The sequence below is a fragment of the Denticeps clupeoides genome, chromosome 5, assembly GCF_900700375.1.
Source record: "Denticeps clupeoides chromosome 5, fDenClu1.1, whole genome shotgun sequence".
Taxonomy (NCBI): Eukaryota; Metazoa; Chordata; class Actinopteri; order Clupeiformes; family Denticipitidae; genus Denticeps; species Denticeps clupeoides.
In genome coordinates, this window is record NC_041711.1 from 23,369,198 (window position 1) to 23,388,859 (window position 19,662).

Genomic DNA, 19,662 nt, shown 5'->3' on the forward strand with positions numbered 1-19,662 from the left:
GTATAAGACAGATATAAAAATAATTTCATTATTGATCATTTAGAGGTCCTCAGAATAACCTGTCCTAACAATAACCTACCGCACACACAAAACAGGTGTCATGCCAGGTGAACCCAAGGGCCTCCAGGAACTTGTCCCCAGCTTCAATGGGAAAATCGCAACCATGGCAACTGGTTCCAAAGAGGTTATAATAATCTGAGGGGTGAAAAAACAAAGGACGACAATGTCCACTGATTTGCACTGAGGTAAGATGGTTGTTAAGAAGAGCAGAGTGCCATGTGCTCACACCTTTCTCACAGTAAGGCCGGCCGTCCTCCATGTGGAACGTGTTGTTCCGTATTGGCTGCTGACAGGCAGTGCACACAAAACAGTAGCTGTGCCATGTCTGCTTGAGTGCGTTGATCACTTCCTGTCATCATCAAAAAAAAAAAAAAACACAGCACGTCACAAAAACAATGTCACAGCATGACGCACATGCAGTATAAGGTAGGTTTTAAGCTCACGCCTTTAACAACAACAGACGCCTCTCAGGCACCTTTTAATCTCCAGTGGCACAAAGTACCCACAGACGCTTCAAGCCCAGAGAGGCATCCTGGCAGCAGAGTTATGAAGAAACAGAAAGGAGAATATAAACAGAGATCAGAAGAGCAGAAAGCGCAATAGGAACAGAGGAACACTGAGGACTTCAGAGCTGGAAGTAGGAAATGAGAACCTCTCATGATTTTAATGACAATCACAAAAGCACCAAACTTACCCCCAGGACCTTTTGCTGACAGTGACAGCAGACTGGGGCGAAGAAGGCCTCGTAGCAGTGCTCACAATACACACTACCTCGCTCCTCCACAAAGCCCACACTTGCCAGAGATGTGCGGCAGCGAGCACAGTTAAACTCCTCGGGGTGCCACGACTTCCCCATGGCCACCAAGAACGGGCCCCTGCAATTGATGATAGGTAAATATTTAAGTATCAGTAAAACAAAAAGTTAAATGAGAGTTCATCTTGATACTAAATACTATAAGGAGAAACATACGTACACACACAAACACATCGAAATTTTTAACTGGACAAGAGTAGATATCATGATGATACTCTCATCCAGCCTCTAATCAGAAGTACTAGAACCTGCTGTAGTCTGACCAAGAGGAAAACAACAAGGATGCCAGAGGTTATCTTACACAGAGAACAGGAGACGTTACGCCCAAGAGCCATAGACTCCTTCCTCACAGCAAACTACTGTGTTGTGTAACTGTACACGACACCACCGCCAATTGGAACCCTTTGCGTGAGAGATTAGAACCCTGGTCAAGGCTACCAAACTATAGCTGCCCAGAGAGCAGCCTGAAATTACAGGGTTCTGAGGGCACAGTGGTGTTGGCACACAGAATTAATCAGATATTATTGCCTCTCACATTAAACCGTTTTCCACCAGGGCCATAGCACTAGGCCAAAATTGCCAAATTATTCTGATCATTTCACACGAGCTGCTGCAGGAACAGACACGGCTCAGTTCTGCTCAAAGTTTCATGATGTTAAGATCACTCCAGACAAGATGTTCAAGATGAACATCAGCACTCATTCAGAGCAAGCTTGCTTAGGTTTTGGATATTTATAGAATTGAGGGATGAAGTTTAGATTTAGATTCTGTGAAGCTGATAAAACTTTTGCTCGGTATATTCATATGTTACTAGTGCTTCTCTCTTTCCAGTTTCATTCGAAACAATTAAAACAAAAATAAATAAATAATAAAATAAATAATAAAATAGATAAAAAAAATTTAATATTTCTCAGCATTATTTTAACCATGTACAATACACAAACAATGTGTAAATAAATAAAATTAATAGTCAGCATGTTTAATGAAGTAATAATGATTAAACTAATGATATAATCCTATTCAGAACAAGACAGTTAGCACTCAGACTGACTGATGATGAAAATGACATGATTTTAGATCAGTACTAAGCTGTGTAGGGTGATTTTCTGACCTGATGATAGCATTGCAGTGTCCACACATGGGCGTACGGGTTCCGGCTGGCATGTGCTCTGCCCTCTGCACTAGTGAATCCTGATCTTTTGGGTGGGGCTGAGGTGCTGGCCGTTCCAGAGCCTTTGGCAATCCACCAGTCACACGACCAACTGAGGGCTGCCCACCCAGTTTAGGGCCACCTGTGGAAAAAGGAGAAGTGCCTCACTGTCAGACATAAAAACAGCATTTAAAAACAGCAGATAATGAACCATTGGGCAAGAGTGGAGTTAATGGTGGCAAACTGAACAAGAGGAAACTTTCAGTCCAGAACAGTCTCAAACCCCCAAGTCAGCATCTCTACCCTAAAATGACTAGAGGGGACACCTGTCAAAAAAGCCACCCTGCTTTGAGACTCAGAATGGAACAGGGTCCCCAACTGAAAAGCAACAGTGGTCAGAGGCCATGTTACTCCAGAAGCAAGTGAAATATGAGAAGAAAGAAGAATTTAATAGAGTTTTAGTGCAAACCTCCTGCCAATTTAAAGGTAAAAGATCTGAATAAACAAGGCAGCCTGAAGGCTGCAACAGAGGCGCACTGGGCCCAGAGATGTGATGCCCCGGCTGAATCCAAAATCAACAGACCGAGAGTAGACCTGTCAGTGACTCACATGCAAGAGAAATGCATACTAAGAAAATGTAAAAACTCTGATAAACTACTAGAGAGAACGGAATGGGACAGCAACTTTCAACACCACAATCCCCCTATGACTAAAAAGTCTGTGTGGGTGAAAGTCATGACAGATACAGAGGACTACAAGTAGCATTATAAGATATTTCACCGCAATTCTAGTTGTAATGATATTTTTGGTATATTAAGACACATCATTTTATTCATCCATTCAACTCCAACCATGCATTGATCATACAACTATTTTTTTGGACAGTTCTGTATTTCTAATCATTTGACATTGTACAAATATTAAATCATGGTGGTACCTGGAAATTGATTATTATTAATATCTACACGCATGTAGATCAACAACATATAGTCTGGAGATAAAATGGAATGCTGTGTTTGTTAACCCAAGTCTGTCACTAACAGCTTCATTCATTATTCGAAACCTTTTTCAATTATTTTAGTACAACTGAAAACAATTGCATGGATTAAAAAAGCAATAATATCGGTCAAGTCACACTATCTAGTGCTTCAGCCATTTTGGAATTGACTAGCTAATTATTTAAAACAGTTAATGATTATTATTCTTTTTGCAATTTTTTTTTATTTGGTATGGACTACATTTATTCATGCTGTGCAATATGAGCAATCAAGCAGCGAGGAATATCAAGGACAACACTAATATTAACAGATGTTTTTGTTCTGTGCACCACAATTTATTAAATAAGCCCTAAACTCCTTGGCCAGACAGGGTTAAAGCTGGACAGTGTGATGTCCTGTTTTTGACCTATTAGCTGCTCATTGTGGGTCTGGAATTACACTACCAGGCAAGCCAAAATTAAAACAAACTTCAACAATCCCCACTTCTTACTGTCTTAGTCTGTGAACCACTGTCATACAGAACAGAAATCAGAGACTCAGGAGACATGGCGGATCCACTGCACAATCCCCTTTGACTAGAGGCTGACTGGGCAGTGTTTCATATGTCACATTAAATTACTTTTAGTTGTAAGAGCTGTACAATGCTGTCACCTATAGGACGCTGCTGGAACAAGTCGGAGAGAATCCAGTTTGTTTTTTCACATTACAGTCGGCCCACCAAAGGCACTGGTGCCACTTTTACAGATTCAGGAACAGCCTCAGATCATTTTCCCCATGTTCGTATTCTCTAAACGATACACTATAACATCTATTTGCATTGTCATAGCAGTCTAGGAATCATTTATGGGTGAATGTGCACAAATATTATACCAATTTATACAAGGAACTTGTAGATTTTTCCAAAGGGGGTCCTGGAAACTAAACCCAGTAACTATTCTACTGTACTGTTACATTTACATTTACAGCATTTACTGTTAATATGGCATTCCCTCTGTAATGCCTGAACTGACTGGCACTTACCTGCTGGATTAACTACTGGCCTGGTTTTTGCCAAAGCTGGGGGGACACCATTGGTGTTTTGAGGTCCTGAGATTTTGGTCATGGACCTTGTTGCAGATGTGGTGTGAGATTTGGGTTGGGCCACCTCTACAGCCTCACTGAGGAAAAGAAAAGAAGAGGTTCTTAATTCAACCTAAAGTAACAATAAATGAATGATTCTAATTGGCAGCATAGTCAGCTCAGAGGCAAATTGTGATGGATCAAACTCTGCACACAGAGACTGATGCTTAACAGATGCTATACTGCATAAAAATCGCAAAACACTTCTCCCTGTTCTAGTCTCCGGGAGTCCACAAATTGGTTTACCAGTTGGTTTTTCAATCCAATACAACATCTGTTAAGAATAATCCTCAACCTGTGTAATGTTCTGAGACTGTTCTTTCACCATATTGACCACTACGTATTTTTAGGCACCTGTCCAAACAACCATCTTGACACAGAGTTAAGGACACTGCGCAGACTACTCCCCTTAAGCTTATTTGCTTATTTGAGGGACAAACAAAAGCAGACTGTCTATGTGATTGTAGCAAAGAGTCTACATTTATCATGAAAATCAAGGTCCTCTCATAACCCAAAGAAATGATGGGAAGAAGATTCCGGTGAGAATGATATCAGGATGAAATGATGAAACATAATAGACTAAGCTTGGGAGCGAAACCTATCCTGAACTTTTCTGAAGAGTTGGGTGATAAAATAGAAATAGTAGTGATATTAAGATATTATTACCAAGGTGAACTTTTGAACATTTGCATCTAAGTGTTTCTAAACCTTTAAAACAGTTTACACACTCTATGGCCCTTCAGAAAGGGTTTAGCTCCTTTACACCACATGGTGAAGCTAATGAGCTCTGTCCCCATCAGGAGAGGCATTGAGACATTCGCATCACAAAGCACACCATGACTCAGTATAATGACTCTTGTTTATGCCAGTCCTCAAATGCCTGATCACTTTTACTTCACTGCTTTCATAACCGTACCCATTTCGTAACCAAGATGACGTCAAGAGTTTCTAGTGGTAAAATAGATGACCTCACCTATGTGTGGTAATCATAATCCAGATATTTGAGACTCTAAAGACAAAGGTCAGCATGTCAGTTGGGGTTAGGTTGTAAAGTAATTCAGAATGACAAACTAGTATATCTGCCAAAATATCTGTTCAGATTGGTGTAGAAGATAGTACAGATACAGTAACTATCATTAGTGTAAGTTTTACCATTTCCCTAATAGAAGTACTGTTTCAAAAATTGTAAAAATGTATACATGTACTCTGATGATCAACCAATTAAGTTTAAAGTGGATTCATATTGAAATGCTAGTTGTATGACCCTGTTATCTGTATTAAAAGTAATTTTTTATAAAGCAAGTAACATTGCTAATCACTTATTGGCACCTACTGGAAGCGATATAATAATTACTATTTTAATTAGATTATATCATTATAATTAGGGATTAGATGATTACATATGGGCAAGTAGCATGAAAGCAAAGTGATATTGTGGTTTGTTAATACTTTGTAAGAGTGGAATGGTGAATCCAGACATATGGCCTAATATACAGTTACAATGAAATGACGCATAGGAGTAGGAAGAAAACTTTCCACCAATCACCTTTTGGTTCCAATCCACAGGAAATGAGGGTTTTTTCCAAATTCTTATCCACAAAATCAGTGAGTTCATGTGAAAGAAATAACCCACACTTTACTATCAGCTCCGTGATCCGTATTTCCATCTGGAAGACTGCACATCTGCCTAATTTCCAATCCCAAACATAAACAAGCTTCACGGTGTCATGAAGAGAGCGGTGGTATTTTTTTGGAAACATTCCATCAGCCATAATCTCCATTAATTGCCCCCATATTCCTTTCCAACAGTGTACACATCTCAAGTTAACAGGGATATGAAGAGTGGAGTGGAAAAACAGATCTCCCTCTGTGCAGGTGGGGTTAAGCTCCACGACCTTCGCCAGGTCTGCTGGGGTTTCTCCATGCAGACTCAACACTCATCACCAGACCACAATACTGCAGCTCTGTTAAACCCACAGCACAGCAAACAGGGTGAAGAGTTGAAAACCCTCATTATCCACATAGCAACAATAACACAAATCATACTGTTCCCAGAACCACATCCCATCCAGACAGACCACCTCAACCTACTTTTTTGCTGGGCCGCTCTCTTGATTTTGATCTGGGGAGACAAAAAAATGAGACTATTAACATGCATCAACATAAATACATACAGTCCACACAGGTTTTAAAAGCACTTATTCGACACCCGAGTCAAAACCGACGCTACATGGTTGTATAAAGCGGCAGGATACATTTTCAATCACTTGTCCTACATTTACATTTAAGGCATTTATCAGACGCTCTTATCCAGAGCGACTTACAATCAGTAGTGACAGGGACAGTCCCCCTGGAGCAACTCAGGGTTAAGTGTCTTGCTCAGGGACACAATGGTAGTAAGTGGGATTTGAACCTGTGACTCTGTAGTCTTCTGGTTCATAGGCAAGTGTGTTACCCACTAGGCTACTACCATCCTGCTGTCCTACATTGACCATGCAGCTTTCACCGAAGGTCACAATAGCACCACTTTCCTGTGCTTTGGTTATGTTGTAAGAATTTAACGCCATCCCTATGTGGATGCACAGAAACCAGTAACACCAGCAGTAAAAACACACATCACACGACAACACAATGTTGGTGTGAGTCTCCATCACCCACTACCAGTTCAAGGAGATACAACAACATTAGAGTAAACAACTAGGTAGTGTTGCAGTAATAATTGAGTAAAAGGTGGACTAAGTTGGAGGAATAAAAACAGACCATTCTCTGTGCCAGTCATCTGAGCCAGCATGCGGAAAGATCTGGATTGGCCAGTGCCTGATCGAGGATGCCAGTCCTCTGTGTCGTCCACTAGACGCTTCTTACTGGAGTCACTGAATGAGCTGTGGGTCACCTCCACACCTGTGTGGGCTTGCGGCTTCTGGGCTGTCCTGGATCAGTTAAATAGCAAGGACTCAGTCATTTTTGTTTCCTGTCACATTCACAGTCATCAGCTACAACATCAAAACATACATACAATAGAAAAGCAAATGTCACACAGTCTATTATGGCTGTCGGTGGTAAACACACACACAGACCAATATTTGTAGAAGACCTAAAGAAAATTCAAAACACATGACATATAAATATCTGAGTCACCATAAGTACCACTGGGACACATAATGAGATAATAACATGATTTGATGAGACAAAAACATGCTGAATGTACATAAGTCACTCACTTTCTATAATGGCTTAATCAGCATGACGTTTGCAGGTAGGTCGCACAAACCATTACCCTACATATTCACACCTTCATCCAAATTATAGTTGCTAATTCATCTAATGTGCATGCATGTGCATAATGGGCACCACCAACATTGGGAGAACATGCAAGTTCCACACAAACCAGGACTTTGCTCCTTTGCTGAGATAATCCATCCCACCTCACAGGTGTGGCACATCAGTATAAAAATAGCCTCAGTTCTGAATATGTTTGTGTATGCTGAAGAATAAACAGAAGCGTTTCTATGTACTGATACTTTTTCTCTCATTCAAACAAGCAGGATCCAAATCACGTGACACACACACATACATGCAATGTCTGAGCATTCATCTTACTCATCTTACAGAACTTTGTACGCATGACCTGACACCTGCTGCATGGTCATGCCACAGTCATGCGAGTGTGAATGAGTGAGATTTACAGCGGCCAACTCCCATTAGTGTGATCCTAATCTGTCACACAAGCAGTGAAAACACCACATTGTGCCACATTGAGAGAGAAAAACGCAGTAGCACTATTAACCAACAGAGGGCAACATACAATAACAGCACACACTGAACATAGCAACGTCACTAAATTGAAAAAATGTTCCTCTTTCAGAAACTGATAAGAAAAACTACCCCATGAAAGAGAGCAAGATAAAGGTCAAAAAAAGAAAAAAAAAAAAACAACTCTGTACGAAGTCTATCCGTTTTTGCCCCTAGGCCAGCTTCTGTTTCTCTAAGCATCCACAACCATAAAAACTCTACATGTTAATTAAAAGTTCTCTCACACACACACAACTGACACTAACAGAAGCTCCTCATACAATGAAGTTACGCTGATGTCCCTGAGGGAAGCACTGAGCTACACACAACACCAAAGTAGCTCTGATGCTCACAGACTTTAAATCAGCTTCTTTAAAACCATGAACATGTGACCGTAATCATGTAAATATGGGGGTTAATTACAGCTTTATCATCACTCAATCATCTGTCTACCCTTGCAACTTTTAGGAAGTGAGTTGAAAGCAAAAAAACTAAAATCTACAAACATTAACAGCTGCCGACAGCCACGACACCGAGTAGGACTACGTGGTTATGGGAAGTTGAGTTAGTGATTGAATGTATGTTTTTGTTAAAGTGAATGCATGTCTTACCCATTGCTCTTCTCCACTACTGTGTTACCTTCCAACAGTCCCCTCTGCTGGCCCATTGCAACCTCACAGGCATTTTGGGTGGAGTAGAGGTTGATGGGGGTGTTGTATACTGATGGCTGTGGCACGGTGGGAGCTGATGAGGGAGAAGCAGTCATCCTAGCAGGTTTGGAGGTACCGGAGGAGAATGCAGAGTTGACAGTGCTTGCTTTAGGTGGCTCAGAACGAGGAGGCGCCAGTTGGGCTGCGGGTGCTGCAGGCTTCAGTTGAGGTGTTGGCTGGGAGATGCTGGCTGGAGTGAAGGCTGAGGATGCTGAGGGGATGGAGGCCACTTTGGGTACCGAAACTGGGGTACTTATGCTCCCCACAGGACTTCCCCCTCCAAAAGGCCGTGCAGTCTTGTTGTAGGCCATACTGGGTCCACCTGGGGGGGCAGTGTGGGGCTGGATGATGGGCACAGGCTTTATGATCTCCTGAGCCTGATCCTGAATGGTAAAGGGCATAGACTGCTCAAAACAGCACACATCACACACAGTTACACACATTACCTCCTACACACAGAGAAAGACACAGTTCAGATAAGGGTATTAAGTTTCATGTAAACACAACACACATATAATTTAAATGAAAACTGAATCTGAGCACAATCAGTACAAATACAGAAAAACTAAATCACATCCCTGGTGTCATGTCAACTCTCAGTGAAGGAGCATTACAATTCATTCAAACAATTCAACCAGTTCTTCGTTTTGTATGTATTTCTGCCACCCTTACCTTTGGAGCTGTATCAACTTTTAAATAACTGGATACCCTATAAAGGAGAGAAAAATAAAGGATGAATACCTTATACTCAGTTCAATTAGGGCCAGACATTAGATTCAGTAAACAACAACTGTTTATGTTAACATTCATGGCATTTATTAGACACCCTTATCCAATCAGTAGTTACAGGGATATTTCCCAGGAGCAATTCAGGGTGAAGTGTCTTGCTCAGGATCTGAACTCGAGTCTTCTGGTTCATAGACGAGTGCGTTAACACTAGGTTACAACCACCCATATTGTGATATGGTGATACTATTGTGATACTACCACCCATAAGAGGTGATACACAACTAATTGCTCAACCACAGACACATGAATCACAAACAAAACCGCCCTTTCAGTTTCCTGTTTGGCACAATGCACTTCTTTTTCCAAATAAATGCATGTGACTCAGCATGATTGGTTCAGGAACGTGTCATGCTCCATATTACTGTGTCACAGGCAGTTAGGAAGACAGGAACAAACACACAGTGTGTGGAGCAGTTTATGGGTTGTGTCCTCAGTGCAGGAGAACCCTTGCACAAGTGAACTGAGCTGAACAGAGTACATTCCTACAATGAGTCACTGTGTAGACTGCAGTTCCAAGCACACCAGGGAAACATGACTTTGCTGTATGTGGCCCCACAACTCTGGTCAGTAAATTAGAATGGCGTTCCAGAACACCACCTCCAGCTTTGTCTGTGAACAGGCTTTCAACATCAGTATTGACATTCAACACCCTCAAGGACTCTTTATTGCATCTATAAACACTACAAAAACAAGGGAAATGTTCCACCGAAAACCTAATAGCCCAGCAAGAAGACGCCAAGGCCCTGTTGAAGATGTCCATAGAGAAGCATATTAAACTATCAATAGGAAGTCAAATGTTGGAGGTGTTCTTGAGACCTCAAGGCAAAGTGGAGCATGACAGAGCTTCTGAAATACCAAATTTTACAAATAGTCCAGAAAGTCTACCACGCCATTTATTCTGGAGGTGTACTGCTGTACTCACACACATGCCCGCAGAGCCATAAATAAGCAGATGCTTCATAATGTGCCCCCCCGCCCAGATTTTATGAATGTCTCAGTGGATGGCAGTCTGTGTAATTAAGGTCATATGAGAACCTGGGCTGGAAGAGCCTTTGGGCTTGTACCTGTTTTTCTTTAATCGAAAACACATCCACAGTATAAATGTCAGAATTCTCATCATCTGAGTTCAAGAGTCCAGTTTCCCTGCTCATGATGAAGAAGTCCATTAAAAACAAAAGAACCAAACCAGAAGTGCACCAGACATGATTGCACACTGGTGTGGTATTGAATTCTGCATAACAGTGGCAAACATCTCTTTGCATACATGTAACACACAGCTCATTCACCACCTCACCTCTACTGAGAACTTGTCCACATGTCTGAGGGACACCAAGACACAGTAAAATAATCTGTCGGCAGATGGAGAGCCACAGTAAAGCAGCTAATAAACCAAACACAAATGTACACAATCAAATACAGCGGCTATTTCATACCAGACGTTTGGGAGGGGTAAGAAAGAAGCAAGTCTAGAATTAGAGACAAGATATCTCGAGTCAGTGGTGGGGGCAGTGGTGGCCTAGCGGTTAAGGATGTGGCCCCGTAGTCAGAAGGTTGCCAGTTCGAATCCCGATCCGCCAAGGTTCCACTGAGGTGCCACTGAGCAAAGCACCGTCCCCACACACTGCTCCCCGGGCGCCTGTCATGGCTGCCCACTGCTCACTCAGGGTGATGGGTTAAATGCAGAGGACAAATTTCACTGTGTGCACCGTGTGCTGTGCATCACATGTGGCAATCACTTTCACTTTAGAGTCCAGCAGATGACAGTGTGTGTGCTGCATAATACAGCAGACGGAATCCCCTGATTCCATACCACACACCACATGCTGAGATAATGCTCTGCATTTTCATCAGTCTGTGGAGAAAGTCAGACTGCATGCGTGTGAAAGGCGTGGGGCAAGATTTGTCTGGCATGCTCTCTAGAGTTTGACTGCTCTACTATGGCATCACAACAATTTTGAGTGCGCGCACATGCCTCTCCTGTGAAAGCACAGATTCACATTTGTTTTCACTTCACATCGGTGAACTTCATGACCATTTTTTTTATTGGTCGTATTTACATTGGAATTTACACTGTCCCACATCATTCCACAAAGTTCCACAAATGGTCTGTTTGCATCGTCAACCTATTTGTTTCACAGAAGATTAAAATAAATAAATTAAAAAAGTCGAAACATGCCTGTTTAAAATGTCATTATTTCAGAAATGTTGTTCATAAACGGAAAATGCAGATGTGCTTCTAGGTTCTCAAAAATGCAGCTTTTCAAAATGATTTGTGTTTCATGATTAACTGTTATTTATCTAGATTTTGTTTTGAGAGCTCGGTCCTTTTGACCAGTTCACCCAGGCCTACGTAAAACAGCTTTATTTCCAGACATTGTGAAAGCAACATTGACAAACTGAGGACCTGTGGCACAAACTGAAACTATCTGCTCATATCCACATCTAAACCGAGCTAAACTGGAACGACTCATTGTACAACAGATACTTTTTTATTTTTAACTATTTTATAAAAAAATTACCATCACCTTCATCTCAAATGATGATGTTTCCAGCCACAGTGGCAGCTCTTCACAACTGGAAGTTTAGAGTGTGAAAATTAAATGTGTGACGCAATACCAAACCTCAGGCGCCATCCTGAAGCAGAGCCACAGAACGCTTCGTGGAAACCAACCACAAGAAAATCTGTGCAGGAAACAGTGCAGCCCCAAGTGCTGATTAAAACACTCCTGATCAGAGGAGGCCAGTTGTGGAGGGTTGGGTTTGGTTGTCGGGAGTTTTGATGAAGGGAGCACTCCCTAAAGCACGTTTTATGCTGCCAGATCAGAATTCTTCACGCTTCCACTCAGTCAAGCGCCAACACTGAATGCCTTCTCGTCAAGACATGCTGTACTAGCACATAAATTTCTTCTTTTGCAGCCACCTCCACACCTGAGGCAGGTAGCATGAACAAGGCAAGCAGTCATTACCTGAGCCAGGTGTGCACAGGGCTATAACAGATTTTAAAATGCGGACCTGCCGGTCTGTGTGTTTCAAGGCCACTATGCTGAAAAATAATAAAGCATGTGAGGGATTGGAATAGCGTTACGGACACAAGGATTGTACAAGTATTCATTTGGTATTACTGTATAACCTTCAGGGTGAGTGCAAACCCCACTGCCTCTAACATTCTTTTCATACTGTAGCTCAAGACCAAAGAAATTGAAATTGCATTATTATTAGTTTTCACTCTAAATAATAATGCAAATTAGGGCATGTGATATTTAAAGAGAAATGAATGACATCATTCTATAATTTAAAATCATTAGAGCTGTGTATTCTGTGTATTCACCACATGTTCGAAAATGTCTGTTAGTTCCAAACACCTGGACTGAAAAGAGGAACTCCCAGCAACAGACAGGTTAGAGAGCATATAAAATCCTTCCGCCAGACTGTGAGTGGCAAAGACCTTTACAGCACTTCATAGCAGCTCAGTGCAGGACTGTTCTGGGCTGTTTGAAGTGTTTGGTTAACACAGTTTGGGGAAAAGACCCCAAAGCAGCACTGCACTTTTGTCTTTGCACAAAGTTATCTTAAAAAGTAAAGTGGGATACTGCTGGAATCGGAGACATTTCTTTAGCAGGGCAGACCAGACCTTGATGAGTTTTGCAGACCAGCAAAACCGAACACTGTCTCCACATGAAAAATGAAACAAAAACAAGTCTAAAAGATTTATTTCAACATTCACTAAGAAGATGTGAAATTTAAGACATTGTGCAAAGCATATCCTAATCTATCTTCACCACTAGCCATCCAAATTTTTTGGTTTCTGAGGTTAACCATATCCCCTCACATTCAGAGAATAAAACGGCCCCAGTAAACTAAGACATGAAGAAACAGAAGTCATGCTCGTAAGGTTGACACAAGCATGATTGGAAAAGAAAAAAAGTATTTCTAACAGTAACATTTAATGACCAAAACTAAGAACATCTGATGCTACGTCACTGATGCTAGGTCACATTTTCAAATGACTTGATCTATAGTCACTTTACTACACGTCATTACTATATATTATTTATTACTTTGTTAGGTTGTTCTTTTAGATTATATTTATATTTGCACTATTACTACTGTTCTTATTTTCTCTCATTGATTTGAGAATGCTTTTAGAACAAAATAATTTCCTTCCCGATAAATATAGGTTTTTCTAATCGTATTACCATAATCTAGTCCTATCACATTCAGATGTACAACTGGTAAATCGCTTATAAAGAACACACCAAATAAGTACTGCCTTCTGCTTTAAATGCTATTTACTGAATCTTATCTCCAAGGTCACGCACCAGTGAGGCGTCTGTGCAGACTGAGCAGATGTGACATTGTGTTCAGTTAAACTATTAATTAAATGTCATCCCATTCATCATCATCCCATTCCTGAAGTGCTATGATTTCCCTCTACGCCTCTGATGGGTTCTTACCTCTGCAGGGTGAGGTTCAGGCTGCCGGTGCAAGCTTTAATCTTGTTTTGGGCCTCCAGGTGGGTCATGCCCTCTGTAGAGATGCCGTCAATAGACAGCACCTTGTCTCCCACACCGACGTTGGCTTTGGCCGCCTTGCCGCCATCTGTCAACTAACAAAGGAAACAGAATCATTAGAGCAGACTGTCAGCTAAGCATTATGGCAGCTGCGAACACAGAATCTGTCACTCATTACCTGAGCCTCTGCAAAACTAACGCTGGAGATGAAATCATCAGATGATGGACAGAGCTCAGTAAGAAATTCTCACATATAATTTTAGGGTCACTAAGACCCCAAATTTAAACACCAAATGAGCATTTCAGTTTTAACACACATTCGCTCACATGGGTGACTAAAGGTGTCTTTAGATGGACAAACACATTACTGAAAGGGAAGTACAGAGAAAAATGAGCCATTCCGACCTCTTCAGAGTGTTCTCAAGGAACAGGCCTCAGCACATCAATCACTTTATCGGTCCTCTCATGTCAGACAGGGCAGTGTGCAACATATCCCCAAAGCTAATGATTAAAGAAGTAGCCATGGACTTCTCTTTAAACAGTGAATTGAGACACTCAGCAAACTCCACATTCCACAAATGACATGAGTCCACACGCCTTGAGTCTACAGACACCAATTGTCAACAACAGACCAGCAGGTACAGACAGGTCCAGTAGCGTCTAGTATCTGTGCCAGAAAAGCTACGCAAAATCTGTAAACTAGAACTATAAATTGTGTGTGCAGTGAAATTAAATCAGTGTTCACAAGGGTCCTTGACTGCTTTATCAGATTTTCTTCAGGAGCTGGTGAGATGACATGATTGCTAGTTTGCTGGATTTAACATTCAGACCTGAATTATGTTGATAAAGGTGAACCAGCAGTCCTGACAATGATGAAGGTTGTGCTAGGCGGACACTATAGGTGGATATGGATTGCTGGATTTCATTGATTGAAGTCTGTAGGCTGAAAAAATGACTGAAATCAAACCCTGTGGCTGAGTTACCAGACTCTCACAATGTCTTGCATTCAATGGGATTATTAAACTTCCTGGTTGATTTCACAGGAGATAAGGAACATGGCCCACAAGTTGATTGAATCTTACCAGGAATGATGAAGCACTGCAGACTATGGCAGTGGATATTGTTTATGAGATAATGATAATGAGATAATGAAAACACTGACCAGGCCATCCTGTTCCAAGAGCAGGAATGCAAGGTTTTAGACAAGCTCTAGACCACCATAGACTGAATTTAGACATATAATTCGTCATTAATCCCCAAATCATCTTTATCTACTCCTAAAATATGTTATGAACACCAACATCGATCACTCACTTTGCATAACTCAGGGTTGCGCCTGCTGGAGTCCATCCCAGGACACTGGGTCTAGAGCAGGGACTTGCCCGGGCCACCGCAGGACGTACACACACATACACACCATATGCTCACACCAACAGACAATTAAGTGTCATCAATTCACCTAGCATGCACGCCTCTGGACGTGAAGAAACCGGAGAGCCTGGAGTCAACACGCAAACATGCAAACTCTGCACATGCAACGTTCTGAGCAGTTTCGAACTTTGTAGATGTATATAGGTGTAAACAATATATTCCTGATGAAGAAAATGTAAAAGGGTGTTTAAAACACCAGAAGCCACATTAACAGGTTTTGTTGCCTCCTGTGTAAAACGACGTGCAGTAGGAATAATAGTTGGAACACAGGCATATTTCTTTTCCTGCATGTAAAAATAAATTACCCATAACAAACATGATCCAACAGGCGTGCTGATCGCTGGCACAGAGTGCCTTCTGCTGCAATGTTCCCATCAGGCCGTGCCCGGACAGGAAGTGCACTGACGCAACCATGACAACCGCATGAGATGGCTCCAGGTGCGGCTGGGTGAAATGACAACTGCCTTGCTCAGTGCCTCCTTACAGAGGTCTTCAAATCAGCCCTTAATTTAACATGTGATTTACGTACAGAACACGTTTCTTTTTCCTTTACAAAAGGCTTCTCTACTAACTTAGCTTCCAGTTTTTTCCTCGTAGACATTACTAAACATCAGCTGCACACAGCAGGCTATGGCGCAGTTGTGAACATTCTATTCAGACTTTTGGAAGGGCTTTGGCAGTAGCTGCTGAATAGAGTTAGACCACACAAAACGACTCCTTCAAGTAGGGAGGCCTTTGCTGTTGATGCCTGTGCCCACACACACATGCCAACCAACATGGACACTATTCATTTAAATCAAAGTTAGGGGCTCCTGAGCATCAACTGAGGAGCTTGAGATGTTCACTATGAACGGACACTATGGGGTAGGTTAAATCAGATGAGGCGGCCTGTCAATCCTGTGAAGGAACAGAGGGATTACACACTCCTGAGTCACTGGTACTGCCAACCCACTTGTGAGTCATCCATGTCAGGCTAAGTACTAAAACAGAAGACCTGGCCTCAAAGTGACCACAGAGGCTTTTCATCTGGTGAAAAGGGGGAAATCTAGGGGCCAGGTTTTGCCCAGAGCATCAGACAGCACACGGTCAACAGAGGGTTACTCTTTTGAAAGAGTAAAAAGAAAAAAGGAAAAACACGATCACACCCCAGGGCCCATGGGAAGACCTTTATGCCTTTACGTACTTTATGTTAGCTGAAACCATAAAAACAGATGACAAACAACCACCGCTCAAAGCAGTATGCAAGACATGTCACAAACTGGACTAAAATGGGCTAAGCAAAAGAAAGCAAGGGGTAGTTAGTTAGGGGTAGTAACCCAAGACTGGTAGCATAGAAATATGCTAGGTAATATTTGCAGAGAGCAGAAATCTAAAAAAACAGATATTTTTTGGGGCTCAACTGAAATTATGAGCAAGTCTCACCCTTTCAGAAATGTAGTCAATTAGCCAATCAGGACACAGAACACCCCTAATTATGCTATTTAAAACAAAGGAGGCATTGCTAAGATTGTATATTCTGTAAATGCAGTTATTATGACATATTATAAAGGCAACACAAATCATTTCACTGAACATTTTCACTGAATCAAGCACCCAGACCACCTCCAGAGTCCAATGAAGAGACCACCAGATGAATCCTAGTCTCTAGCAACGAGACAACTCAGCATGAAATGTACCAGAGTGTCAATACAGCCACCACCAAGGCTAAAGCCTCAGGGATCTCCAAATTAACCAGTAGAATTATAACGGACATTCAATGTACACCATGACACTAGACTAAAACTTACTCTGCGCTGTCCAGTACCTTCACACATGGACAGATGTCCATGTACTTTGGACGTTTCTACCACTACACACAGTGGACAAATCATCACCAACCCTGCACTGACACCATTTGCAAGCTCATTCTACCCTGGAAGGGCGTCCCTCTCTGTTTCAGTCCTTCCCAAGGTTTCTTCCTTTCTTTTTTTCTCTCTCCTAGATTTTTGTTGAGTGGAGTTTTTCCTTGAGTGCAGAGGGGTCAAGTGTGGCGGGTGTCAACTGTAGGGCCTGTCAAAGCCCATTGAGACATACTGTATGTGATTATGAGCTATACAAAAAATAAATGTTGTTGTTGTAGTTTTGATCAATAAATACAGATATCCCAGAGCTTCAGTCAACTAATGGGAAGTGACTTCCCTCATTCTTTGTCTGGCACATCCCAATCCATGAGCTGCCAAAAGAGAGCTTAGCTGGCATTCTTCTGGGAATCACATTTTTCTGAACTGAAGCCACAGGAAGCCAGTTGTGGCAAGTGCTTGTGAAACTGGTTTGACGTCATTGTCAGTGCCTTACTTATTCCTTATATGGCAATCCAGGACATAAATCCTTCCCAAATTCTCTTCTAAAAGGACAGTAAAAGGGCCCAGAGGACAATTTCCAGACACCATTCTAAATGCCTTTAAATGGCAAGGAATAATTTATGAATTATGACCATGGATTCTCCTATGTCCCAGGTACCCTGAAATCTGATGAGTTACATGGGACAGACAGCAGCCAGCTGTGCTGCAAATTCATCACTGCTCAGAGAGCAGCACATCTGAGAAAATAAACTCTCAAACATTAGAAATCCTTCATCCGACTTCGGACTAGCCTGGACGCCTAGCAGGCCTGTCTGTGTGCAAGCTGCTGGGAGGTGTGAGGTACAGTGGCCCAAAGGTGGAGTCAAGGTCCTCCAGTTCCACAGCAACACAGCACAGTACAAAACATCACAGCAACACAGACAGACAGATGTTGCTAGCAGTAAGAAGTGTGAAAGCACTCAATCTCGACACAATTCCAGATGTCAATCACAGCCTGCACCATCGGAAGTGGACCTGTAATCAGAAGGTTGCCGTTTCAAATCCCACTGAGGTGCCATCAAGCAAAGCCCCACACACTGCTCCCTGGGTGCCACTGCTCACCAAGGGTGATGGTTAAATACAGAGGACACATTTCACTGTGTGCACCGAGTGCCCTGCTGCGGTGTTTCACTTTCTGGCCAGGTCCCTGTGGCAGACGGAGGAAATGGGAGAAGGGCTTACTTCGGTGAGTAACATTCCTCCTGCCAACAGTTTCAGTTCCGCGTGAGACAGAATTCGCTCATCTTTTGGTATTTTGTATGATGTCCAACCAACTTCCTTCGTGGAGTCAGTCATTTGCTAAAGGAAGTGCACACAAAGAGAGGAAGAAAAAAAAAACAAAACACAACAGCTGCCTACTGCTCATAAAAGGTGATGTGTTAATGTGTTAATGGCAGAGGACATTTTGTTGTGTGCACCATGTATCACAATGACAAAAACAAATCACAGCCAGCCTACATTTGCTGCTCTCAGCTGTGTCCGGCCATGTGCTTTAAGAAACATGTTTGTTCCCAAGTAGGGAAATTATTTTTCAGGTCACACGACCATTGTCTGCATTAGGGAGGATACAGAGCCTTAAGGGAAGCAGCACTAATACAATTCTATTGGCAGACCTGCTTAAGATGGCACGAACAGGACCGTTACAACAGGAAAATCAGACATTTAGCAAGTCTTGTCTAGAAGAGAAGTGGGGATTTTATTGGCCTTTTGAAAGAAGCTGTTGATACATGTCCGTGATATATAACCAGCAAAAATGAAGGGTTTTTTTTTTTTTTTTTTTAACAACCAGAGGCTAATCATGTCCTCAGGGTCTGGATTTGCTGTACATTTCTTATTGCAGGAGCTCAAGAATCTGAATGTGTGAAAGTAATTTAATCTCTTCCTTAATAGGGGGTGTGTGTGTGTGTGGGTGTGTGCGCACCAGCGTGAGAGAGAGAGAAAGGGAGAGCTGCAGCTGGTCACACAGGAAGTGTGATCTCAAAGAAGAGGTGCTGGTGTGAAACGGCCCAGCCTTCATGAACCAGAATAATTCCCAGGCGTGACAGGCTGCAGGGTGCAGAGAGTGCACAGTGGATGTGGGTGGGAAAACTCACAGATGTGTGGTTGAAGAATAATGGTGTTATTATGATTACCTGCCAAGAACGTATTCTCTCAGCAACACAGACACGGTCACACAATGAAGCTGATGCATTGTTTAATAACTATTCAAAATGAATCAATATTAAATCACCACTTCAGAATTAATTCACTTGTTTATCCATATGCAGAAGGTTGTTGTTCGTATTGTTTAATTTCTACATCAGGTCTGTATTGACTATACAAGACACAAAAATGTCCTGGGAGCTAAAAAAAACAGAAAGCCAAATTCTTATATGGCACATAATAGCCTTTCTGGACCCCAGATTCAA

At 42.0% G+C, this 19,662-nt stretch overlaps 1 protein-coding gene across 5 annotated transcripts in view; it reads right to left on the bottom strand.

Annotated features, from left to right (window-relative positions):
* Positions 1-19,662, bottom strand: part of pdlim5b (PDZ and LIM domain 5b) — a 28,668-nt gene that overhangs the window by 1,001 nt on the left and 8,005 nt on the right. For 4 of the 5 annotated variants that reach the window (XM_028980153.1, XM_028980155.1, XM_028980156.1 and 1 more), the window contains exons 3-12: positions 13,887-14,038; positions 9,316-9,352; positions 8,545-9,026; positions 6,902-7,071; positions 6,233-6,263; positions 4,043-4,179; positions 1,986-2,166; positions 755-935; positions 289-409; positions 80-195 (exon numbers count right to left, since the gene is read on the bottom strand). In XM_028980153.1, the coding sequence (XP_028835986.1) occupies positions 80-195; positions 289-409; positions 755-935; positions 1,986-2,166; positions 4,043-4,179; positions 6,233-6,263; positions 6,902-7,071; positions 8,545-9,026; positions 9,316-9,352; positions 13,887-14,038 (1,608 nt within the window). Of the gene's footprint in view, positions 1-79; positions 196-288; positions 410-535; positions 593-754; positions 936-1,985; positions 2,167-4,042; positions 4,180-6,232; positions 6,264-6,901; positions 7,072-8,544; positions 9,027-9,315; positions 9,353-13,886; positions 14,039-19,662 lie in introns of those variants that run through there. The other variant, XM_028980157.1, reaches the window with a different exon arrangement.